General features: G+C 42.7%; 1 protein-coding gene across 1 annotated transcript; it reads right to left on the bottom strand.

Moving 5' to 3' along the window:
• Positions 1-884: 884 nt before the first annotated feature.
• On the bottom strand, positions 885-6,746 carry Dsel (dermatan sulfate epimerase like). The gene is made up of 2 exons (XM_055601222.1): positions 6,668-6,746; positions 885-5,869 (listed from the first exon to the last, which is right to left on the bottom strand). Exon 2 carries the CDS (start codon positions 5,008-5,010, stop codon positions 1,387-1,389), a length of 3,624 nt encoding a protein of 1,207 aa, XP_055457197.1. The 5' UTR covers positions 5,011-5,869; positions 6,668-6,746; the 3' UTR covers positions 885-1,386.
• Between the last annotated feature and the right edge of the window lie 4,861 nt (positions 6,747-11,607).

Here is an 11,607-nt window from a genome sequence, read left to right as displayed (position 1 = left end):
TGTTGGAATGTTACAAACCCTCAGCTTTATCACTCCGGAGGAATAGTTAGACATAGTAACAAACTACTGAGACAAAAACCACTTTATCTAGGTCAGAGTGACAGACTCCAAATGTTAGAGAGCTTAAAGAAACTGTAGTTTGAAACATCAGGAAAAGCCTGCAATCTGCATAGATTATGAAATCTCAATGCTGCCTGATAATGTTCACCCAACACATTGTAATTACTCGACTGGCTTATAATAGCAGAGCATTTTTGATTTGAGAAACTAAGTAAAATGAGCCACATTTTATGTTGACTACATTTATAACAAGATGCAGATGGTAAAGGGAACAGATCCCTCTGACATCATCTCTCAATTGCTTTCAACTTTTGCAGACACTGGCAGCCTGTACATTTACCCAGAAGAAAACAGGCAGCTTTTTATTCTATTTCTAGTCATCACTCCCCAACGCCCCCACCAAAAAAAACCAGTGGCAGCAGACTACTGTGGCTTTGAGTCATAAACTGGTAATGCCACACAACTAAATTTGATTGTCTGTGTCAGTCTTTAACACAAATTAATTATCGGAGAAACAGGCATGTTGGGACTTTCAAAGCAAGTAGTTTGTAAGTAAAAACTACTGATTTTGTTGTTGTTGACAATGACAAAAAGGCTAGATAGGGTGGGCTTTGTGTGGCGGTGAACAGTGTAGCTTCAGGGAGGCACATATGAAAGAACCATTTTCAAAGCAGTTCACCAAATTTCATCACGCATTGTTCACAGCCTTTATTTCTTAAGCAAGAAAAAAAAAAACTTTATTCTATATTTTCCTCTATATTTTCTAAAAGTTCTAGAAGGAACTTTTCTCATTTCCCAGTGATTTCACTGAACATTACACAAAATAACTTTTTTTCTTTTTTATTTCTTTTTCTTTGTGCAAGATAAGTGTCAGACCTTCTCAAAACATAACGAAAATTTGTAGTCCATCTTAAGAACAAGAGATGACTAGATAAAGCAGCAGTTGCAAGGCCTTTTGTAGTGTTTGAGGTCCCGAGATAGATTAACAATTTCCAAAGGGGAGTTAAAATCCATTAAAAGCTTCCCATATTCCCAGGCCCCCATAATATATACCTCTGTAGCAGAAACATTTTAGCAGAAAAAAATTCAGAAACCAAGGCAAGGAAAGTGGTAACATAAAAAATACATCCTGCTAGGCCAAATATGGTGCCTATTTAAAATATCTCTCTGTGCAAATAACAGACTGAACACACACACATACACATACATACACACTCTCTCTCTACACACATACACACATGTACAAGAATAAACAAAGTTTTTCTAGTTCATATCCACAAAGTAGGTTGGGACACATTAGTGCAAATTTTTGCTGACCTGCAGCATTTAGTCCATAAACTTTGGATATCCTAGACGATCCATCAGTGTCCAGCAGATGTTTTCAATTAGCTTAATTTCATCTCTAGGCAAGTTTTTTTTCCAAATATTAGTATTAGATGGTGATATTTCTCCCTCATAAGGAAGATAAAAAAGGTTTGTGGATGTAGCAAACAATATTTGGTTTAAACTGGCAGGAGACAAAGGAATTCCAAGAAAAGCAAAAATCCTTTCAGTAGTCTTCTGAGGAAAATGAACAATATCTTCAAACTTGACCAGATGGTAGCTGGTAGGCAGCAAATCTGTATTTATTCTCAAGGCTGCTGCAGTGTTTGCTAGCCACAGATGAGATAATAAGGAGACAGTATTTGATTGGGATGTTTCTAATGCTTTCTTTAGTGATTCATACTCAAAAGCATAGCCTGAATTCACGTTACATTTGCTTTTACCTTCCTCTATTTTAAACAGCTTTGCTAAGTGCTCTGGCACATTCTTCAAAGAATAAAGACTTGGTTTGCTACCATATAGCATTGAATAGATCCAAGCTCGAGGGTCTCTTACTATGTACAATGCCCGCAATGAAGTTCCTAAAACTTCCTGAAAAAAGTGAAGTTTCAATGTCCAGATACCACTACTTAAGCTGAGCACAGGACGGGCATTTGGGTAATAAACCAGGTGTCTCCTCAAAGCCCGTATGTATTCAGCATCTCTGTCAAAAGTCCCTTTCATTCTACTTCCTTGTTCTTGCAAAGACTCCCTCCTTCTCAATTTTCGTTTTCTGTCCTTATTAGCTGTAAAATACTGGGCCACTTTATTTCGACTGGATTCATGTAGATGGATGTTCTGCAAGTGAAGTTTTGTGTCCTGGACCAAAGACAGCAGCCACCCCCGAAGAAGCCGAAAGTGCCCACTGTGGATATCTGAGACTTTCCACTCACAAGCATCGACAAATGAGTCAAGTTCAAATTCAGTTTCAGGGATATTCATGTGGGCTGTAGGAATTCTGATGTAGAGGAAATCACTGCTGTTGAAGAAAAGCTGTTTGAGAATTTCAGCTCCTGAAGCAGGGAGTGAGGTTATGACAACAGCAGGGAGGTCCCCAGGAGGCCCTTCAGATATCATGGCCTTCTCGTTTGCCTTGGCTTTAGCCCTTGTCCATTTCGCACAGATGGGCTGAGTGCATTTGCTCCACACATCCAGGAGCTCAATAAACCACAAGGCGATAACAAGCATTAATACACAGCGCATCAGCTTCTTAAAGGAGAGGTAAAACCGCCACCGAAAAGCTAAAATAACCAAACCAATACATAAAATGAATCCAACTGCTACATTAAATTTAAACCCGAAGGGGAAAACAACTCTGTCATGTCTTACAGTGTTTGCTATTGCTTGAGTGCCCAAACCAAATCGGGTTATATGGTCTTGATTAGCCACGCTAGCAAAACCACCAAATCCCAGGTAGTTAAATCTGCTTTTCAGGTTTTGGTAGTCAGTGACAACAGAAACACTATGTTCAGTATTGTTGACATTTAGAGAAATCTGAAGTCCAGAACTGGAACTGTCAGTAAATCTGCAGCTGGAAACATTGACATACGGACCATAAAATATGTAAGCAATTCTTGTAATTGTGGATTCCATAGGAAATGTAACATTAACAAACTGGGTCCACCTTTTCTTAAATTCAGCAGCCTGTTCTGCTTCCTGTATATTAGCCACAGGACTGTTGCCATGGTGATCAAACCAAAACATTTTATAGTGTGCATCCCACACATCCATCATGGCCCCATTATACCTATTCATAAACCTGTATGGGATGTATTTAAAATCAATGTCCAAATTATGAAAGAAGGCACTGACAGAATTTATTGGGGAAGCTTCCTGCCTTTCAATATGATCAACAACAAGCAGCGTCTGAGAATTTAAAAGAAGCAAAGCACGATAGACACTTTTCAGTCTCATTGCTGAGGAATAGGCAGACACTGCTTCCCCGCTCACAAACATCCTTTCTCCGTGTTGAGAGGCAGTAACAACTTCCCCAGCTGCATCACCAACCTCTTCACCAGTCCACCTGAGCCACTGTGTGCATTCTCCCAGTTGACCTTCCCAGGGCTGATTACACTGGCTAGACGGTGACGGGGCAAACACCAAGACATTGTTAAGGTGGCTCAGCTTCGGTCCATAAAGAGCCTCGGAAACAAATACTTGCCCATTGGGGGCAAAAGTAAATGAATTTTGATCTGGATGTTCATGTCCTGGATTAAAGCTTCTCCATCCATCAATCCAGGAGTAGGGCTGAAAGTGGACTATGTCATACACAGCTCGTCCCCCTAGTTTCCCAGATTTAAAAGACACAAAGGTATTGGTCTGTGTGTTTGGTAACCCACCTCCGTAGGTCACAACACCCCAGTTAGGAAATGTGTGCATTCTTGCAGTGCCAAAGTCAGCGGGGGGCTGTGGAGTGAGCTTTGGGTCATACCAAATGTATTCAGTATGAAGGGTGCTCCACCTCTGCGCAGTGGAAGGGACCATGGGCCCATCCTTAGGTCGATGCTTTCTAATTTGCTGAGCTAACCAATTTCCAGCTCCATTCCTTAAAACAAACTTATCCAGGAAAACTAGCTGGCTCTCTGGACCATAAAACCAATTATAATTGGAATCTGCTATGCCTACGGTTCTCTGATAGCCTGGCAAAAGTGTAGCATAATAAAACCAAAAGTGCATTTTTAACCAGTTATTATCCAAGTTGTTGATGTTAAAATGGCGTTGGGCCAAGAAAACATATTGAGTAACTGATTTGGACGTATAGCTTCCATAGGCCACACCTTCATCTAAAGAGCCATCTACAATATGGTTCAAAAGAAACATAGTCTTTTCCATCACATCAACAACAACTTGTTTCCATATGTATGCTTTAGATCCTTTATCTACTCCAGTAACCAAGGCCCCTATGAGTAACGCCACCATGTTTGTAGCTTGATGGTTATGAAGAAGTTGCTTGCCCCATGAACGAATCTTGGAATATTCATACATTTCCTCAGTAACGATCCATATTTTCTCTAGGTATTTCTGTTTTCTATGATTACCTAACAGATTATATAAAAAGTCGAAGGCAGTGGCAAAGCCTGTTAAAGAATGGCCAACTGGGACCTCATCCCCTGGTGCATTCTCAACCAGCCAGTCTTTGTAGCTAACCATCCTGTCCATGTACTCCATGACAAATTCAAAGGCAACTTTGTCTTCTGGACATAATAAGCAATACAATGCTAAAGGAGGAAGGTTATTACCATATATTTCATTCCACTTGGCAGCAAAATCAGCATGCTTGGGTGGAGGTAGGTAGTATGCTGGGTTGGACAGCATAATCGTCACTGCACTTTTGATAGCTCTAAAAAGATGCAAATGGCTTGTACGAGATTTTTGTTTCAGTGTCTGTATATCTCCAGCATCAAAATACAAACTTGGATGAAGTTTTTGGTTCGGTTGGAGATCTTGTACTTTCTGTGTCTTAAACCATTGCATATCATCTGTGAAAACTGCCCATTCAGAATAATTGCTCACAGATTCTTCACAAGTAGAAAAACTACACATCATCAAGGTTAAAAATAGGAAATGTCCTGTAAACATTAACGCCATGATCCATGGGGAAGATCTTTTCCTTAGGCATGCGTGTTGAGCACAGTGTTTAATGTGTTTCCCATCTGGTTACTATGAGTCATAAGTTAAAGATCTAGATAAAACAGACTTTATACCTCATAGGCTGTGAAATCCAGGGGACAGTCAGCTCATCCAAGGCCAGGAAAGTTGCTATAAAGAGAAAATTATATAGCACGTCTGTGTCCCTGGCACAGTTTTGCTTCCAATAAAACAAAACTTCAAAGAATAGTAATGCCTCCAAAATCTCCATAATGCACAGAAAACATCAGTGTAGTCAGAAAATACAATGAATCGAGCATTTATTCTCTTTATGTAAATCTAATTATCATGAAAGGTCATGTGAAAAGAGAAAACAAAAAAAAATTCCAAAATTCAAATGAAGTCATTTTTAGCATATAGAACAAGAAACCATTCTTAGTGATTAGATTAACCACACACACGGTACGTTTCTGTCTGTTCTCCAAAAGAAGATGATAAAGTATTGTCATTCTCAGAGCTGGCAGACTTCATTATTAGTTCTCATAGAGCCTCAAGCATAATGGTTTGTCAAGTATAATAGTTCTTCCATTTTGGGGAGAAAAATATTCTGAACAAGTGGTCAAAGTCCTACATGGTGGACAAATAAGATCAAAATTTCTGCCTTCACTTCAAACTTCTTTCTAAAATCTTTACAAATCTTCTTTCATCAAGTCTATCTGTACCTCTGAAAGCATCTGGCGTTGTCAGTCTCTTGGTGCTCTTCTTGCAATCATGAAAATATCCCAACAACTGAGGAAAATAATTCCACTTTCAGCAACACTGAAGTCTATTTCCTCTTCCTTTTTCGTGTCACTCCTCTCTGGGAGGAAAACAAAACAAAGAAAATTTCTAAGGCTACAACTAGAGATGAACTGATGATTTAAATAGGTTACTCATTTACAAAATGTGAGGATCATAGTAACAGCTGGTATTATTTGCGATCTAACTTTTCTCTAGGGCTTTTTTTTTCTTAAGTTTTCATACATATTTAGATCCCAGTTAATATTAGCAGAGAAGAAACAACACAAGATACGTTTCATATCTTTTTGTGTTTGCTCTAGCTACTTAAACATATTTCTATTCACATGTCATCAGCATAAAAAATGAACAAGATATTCTTGTTATTTCGGTTACGAGAGGTAACAGTCAAAACGACCCTTTAAAATTATGGCTTACAGTTTAGATTTTAAGGAACAGAAAAGTCTCTTCACAAGACAAGTCGCTTTTCTGAGGACAAATCCCAGTGCCCAGTGCAGGAGGCAGAGAGAAGGCAACGTTGACTCAACTGTTCACCTGTAGCTGCCTGTAACATCCTCATCAGGAGCCACCAGAGGGAGCTTAGTCCCAGGTTTAAGGAGGAGGCCTCTGCTTTGCCCATCTTGGATCTGGAAGAACCTCACTAAGTTTCCGTCTAAGACAAGTCCCTTTTTCCGGAGGAAACAAACACTCCTAGTAGTTTCCTAGCCTGCCCCGCCTGTTGCATATTTCATTTTCTGACTTCAGAACTCAACGCTCTTCTGCTCGACTACCGCCCCCCTCCCCCGACACACACACACTTCTTGACGGTCGGCTGCGATATTTGGGGACCAGAGCCCTCTCAGTGGCCAAGTGGGCTTACCTCACAGCGTTGGAGGCTGGGCTGGGCCCCAACCCAGGCGAAGGAAGGGAGTTCCAGAAACCGCGGTCCTCCGGGGGCGGGCCTGCGGACCCCAGGGGCTCCGAGCGCCCCCGGCGGCGGGTGACCGGGAACTCGGGGGCATCCGCCGGGCGGGCTCCCCGGGCGCGGGCTCTCCGGGCGTGGGCGTCTCCCGGCGCGGGCTCCCCCGGCGCGGCCGTCTCCCGGGTGCTGCGGGGCGGGAGGGGGTCCTCGCCGGCGCCGGGACCTCCCGGGGGAGGGGAGGGCTGCCTCGCGCGCGTGGCTTCTCCGGCCCCACCGTCCGGTCTCGGTGCCGAGGGTCAGCAGGGCCGGGTCTCCGGGAGGATGCTCGGAGCCCAGACACGCCCGCCCCGGAGGAACGCCGGGCGCTTGCGACGAAGGCTCGGCCGCCGAGAGGCAGCCCGCGGGCGGCGGGCGTTGTCGAAGCGCTGCCCTCCTGGGCGCGCCGGTGACCCAAGGCCCGAGGCCACCGGGGCCACGCTCTCGGCCGAGCTCGCGGTGGCTGCCTGGCCCGGGCAGGGCGAGGAAAGGCGACGCGGACCGGAGGGCGGGGGCGGAGCCTGATGCGGAGGGGCGTGCCCGTGGGCGGGGCGGAGGCGGAGTCTTAGGGTAGGAAGAGGACCGCGTCGCTGACTTGGGGGCCCGAGCGGGGCTCAGCAGGGAAAGGCGAGGGCCTGGGGAAGGCTGGAGCAGTCCGGGCCTAATCCTGCTCAGCAGGGGCTCCGCAAGGCGCGCAGGAGCTTGAACTGGGTCCGCTTGGCAGCGCTGCAGGAACCTCCAGGCTAGATTTGGGGGAGGTTTGGAAGCCCCTGTGCCCAAGGTTCTGTCTGGGCTGGTGTTCTAACTTCTGGGTTATTGATGTGTGCTACCTCTAAACGTGGCAGGAAGGGATATTACAAATGATGAGAGAAACTCTTGGGGGATGGGATGGTTAAGGACTGTGGAAGGACAAGAATATTCAATTACCCTTAAGAGCTGGAAAAGGACTGAATAAGCACTCTTTGCGACCCTGAGGCTCACCGGCTGGGCTGAGATTGCTATCATCAAAAAGCTAACCCAAAATATCCAGATTAATATACCGGGGACTACTTCCATAGCAAAAGGGACTAGTCAGCTCTACTGATTGAAAGTTTCTAGTGGAATGTAAACAGGGACAAGCAACCAGTAAAAACCTGTTTAGAGAGGAAAACCCTTACCATGGTTACTGGATTGCTGTCACACCGGCACCGCAAATGTGTGTGGAATTTGAAGCTTGAAAATTCAATTGCAGAACAGGCTGGGCTGTGGTTCCTGTTGAACCCACCTGGAGCCCTTCCACCGAGCTTAGATTACTCTTGGACATAGGCCAGCACACAGTCTGGCCGATAATTTGGATGCAATAATACAAAGAAGTTTCGCATAAGAAAACTTCATCCCTAGATGGGGATTAGTTATACACTACAGTTTCCTTCTAACCCTTATTACTCACTAAAATGCACAGCTATATTAAAAAACAAACAAACAAACAACAACAACAAAAAACTCAGTTGCTTGAGTAACATCCTGTAAGAAGAAAAGATAAATTTACTAGCCGAGTTTTACTTTGGCCCTTTAGTAATTGTGCATAGCCTACGCCTTCCTCAGAGTGTCTACCAGCCAGTCACACACACGACAACTTGGTGACTGCAGGTTTCTCTAAATCAAATTTTCTTGTCCTAGTCTCAGGTGGTATTTCCAAATTCCTCATCGGTTTCCCAACCGAACACTCTCAGCAGAACTGTATTTTTTTCTTTTTCTTTCCTCTATTAGGTTTCTAAAGTGTTCTATGGCTTACAATTTCAACTGGTTCACTTTTCTGCTCTACCTAAGGCTCTATCTGGCTAGAGATATACATAGTAATTGCCTTTGTAAGAGCTGTGGCTGGGTTCGAAATGACTTGATCTTTTAGCAGTTAGGCTTTAATGAACTTATAACCTTTACCAAAGACCATCTCAAAACAAAGATTTTCCTTAAAGACAAACTTCTCAAAAACAGCTGGACTGTCTTTCTCCATGACTCCAGACTGGAGAGTAGGGAAATCTGAGATCACTGACGTCAAGCTCCATTTTTTTACAAAGAAGAAAGAAGAAATTAGTGTTTATTAAAAAAAAAAGTTGGTAGACATATAGACTGTTTCTTAAAACAAAATGTGTGGACAAAGTTAATTTCATCTTGTGGTTGCATGGTACTCAGTAATGTGAGTGTCACCAGGAGCAGGAAGAACTGGTGGCAGAGGAGGAGCTGTCAGATAAACTTTATAAGTTTCACCCAATCATTGTAGTTTTCTAATTTATTATCATCGGAATGTTAATTTTCACTTGACTGATAAATTAATCCTGGACATGGGCATTGAGGGTTTTTTTTCTAATTTAATTTATTTATCTTTTTATTAATTACAGTTTATTTACTTTGTATCTCAGCTGTAGCCCCCTCCCTTTACCCCTACCAATCCCATGCTTCCTCCCTCATCTCCTCCCATGCCTCTCCCAAGTCCTCTGATAGGGGAGGTCCTCCTCCCCTTCCCTCTGACCCTAGCCTATCAGGTCTTCCTCTGTGGCCTGATAAGGCTGCTACCCCTCTGGGGGGAAAGGGTGATCAAAGAGCTACCTACTGAGTTCATGTCAGAGACAGGCCTTGTTCCAATTACTAAGGAACCCACTTAGAGACTGAGCTGCCATGGACTACATCTGTGCAGGGGTTCTATGTTATCTACATGCATGGTCCTTGGTTGCAGTATCAGTCTCAGAAAAGACCCCTTTGCCCAGATATTTTGGTTCTATTGCTGTCCTTGTTGAGCTCCTGTCCCCTCCAGGTCTTTCTATCTCCCCCTTCTTTTATAAGATTTCCTGCACTCTGCCCAAAGTTTGGCTAGGGGTCAAAAACAACAGCCTACAGACTGGGAAAGGATCTTCACCAACCCTACATCTGACAGAGGGCTAATATCCAGAATATATAAAGAACTCAAAAAGTTAAATACCAACAAATCAAGTAATTCAATTAAAAAGTGGGGTACAGAGCTAAACAGAGAATTCTCAATAGAGGAATATTGAATGGCAGAGAAACACTTAAAGAAATGTTCAACATCCTTAGTCATCAGAAAAATACAAATCAAAATGACCCTGAAACACCCATCAGAAAGGCTAAGATCAAAAACTCAAGTGACAACACATGCTGGAGAGGATGTGGAAAAAGGGGAACCCTCCTCCATTGCTGGTGAGAATATAAACTTGTACAACCTCTTTGGATATGAATCTGGCGCTTTCACAGACAATCAGGAATAGTGCTGCCTCAAGATCCAGCTATACCAATACTAGACATATATACAAAATATGCCCAAGTATACAACAAGGACATTTGCTCAACCATGTTCGTAGCAGCTTTATTTGTAATAGCCAAAATCTAGCCAGATGTCCCTCAATTGAGGAATGGATACAGAAATTGTGGTACATTTATGTAATGGAATACTACTCAGTAATTAAGAACAAGGAAATCATGAAATTTTCAGGCAAAAGGTGGGAACTGGAAAAAATCATCCTGAGTAAGGTAACCCAGAAGCAGAAAGACACACACACACACACACACACACACACACACACACACACAGTATATATTCACTTGTAAATAAATATTAGTCATGTAATATAGAATAAACATTCTAAAATCTATACTCCGAAAGAAGCTAAGCAAGAAGGAGGACCCTAGGGAAATTGCTCAGTCCTCACTCAAAACACAAATGGTATAGACATTGGAAGAGGGAGAAAACAGGAGACAGGACAGGAGCCTACCACAGAGGACCTCTGAAAGACTCTACCCAGCTTGGTATCAAAGCAGATGCTGAGACTCATAGCCAAACTTTGGGCATTCAACACCAAACCATAGACATCGTTAATGTGCAGGATTACAAAACACAAACACTGGGACCTAGGGATGGCTTAGTTATCCTTCTATTAGCATCACCTTTCTTGAAAAGGCTTCAGCTTTTGCAGATTGAGTACATATCTTCAACCATCTACCAGGGCCAGTATATAGTAGACTAATCCACTGGCAATATTAGAAATAGTGTTTGCCCATATCTGTAAGGGATCTAGTAACTGGGATGCTTAGAAAGAGATACCAAAAATCAAGGGGCCAACATCAATTAGGCCACACCAAAGAAGGGAATAGTGTCTTGATAGTTAACAATTGTTCTAAATACCACGAGTGCTAAAAAAATATCAAAATTACGGGAATTTTGTCTACATCTTAATGAAGACGTAACTGTGATGTGAGCGTGTTTACTCAACTGTCAACTGCACAAGAACCAGTGTGACAGTAACTGGATTTATGAAAACAAAACAACAGAAAATTCTTACATACTATTTTGCTTTTTCTGTGAGAGAAAAAAATTTGATCAAATTTTCAAAGATGGATTTTTCAAGCCACTTCTTCCCACTGTTCTCTTTTCAACACCCTACTCACCCCCCCCCCACACACACACATTTCTCAGTATGGGGTACCCTTACCACCAAGGGTAGATGTAGCATCATGTAAAATTGTATTATAACTGATGCGGTATGGAGAAGATGCTTCAGGTCTTTAATGGGTGCTGGCCGGAGATGCTGTTAAATACCTTATAACTGATCAAACAGTCCATATCCCACTGAGAAGGCATCCTGTAACCCAGAATGTCAATACCTCAAAGGTTTAGAACTCCACCCCGGCTCATTCATCCTCAAAAAAGAAATAAAATAAAATAAAATGATCTACAAGTTGTGAGTAGTTCAGATGGAGTTCTGAGTCAGCCTGTGAGTATCCCAATCACTTACATCTTTCATGACAGAGCCACCTCCTACGGTCTGAATGCATGGACCCTCCACAGCTCACACACTGGAACTTTATAACAT

Source organism: Psammomys obesus, unplaced genomic scaffold, assembly GCF_907164565.1.
Source record: "Psammomys obesus unplaced genomic scaffold, mPsaObe1.curated_primary_1811, whole genome shotgun sequence".
Classification (NCBI taxonomy): Eukaryota; Metazoa; Chordata; class Mammalia; order Rodentia; family Muridae; genus Psammomys; species Psammomys obesus.
The sequence above is the reverse complement of the archived record's forward strand: the minus strand, read 5'-3'. Positions and strand labels throughout refer to the sequence as shown.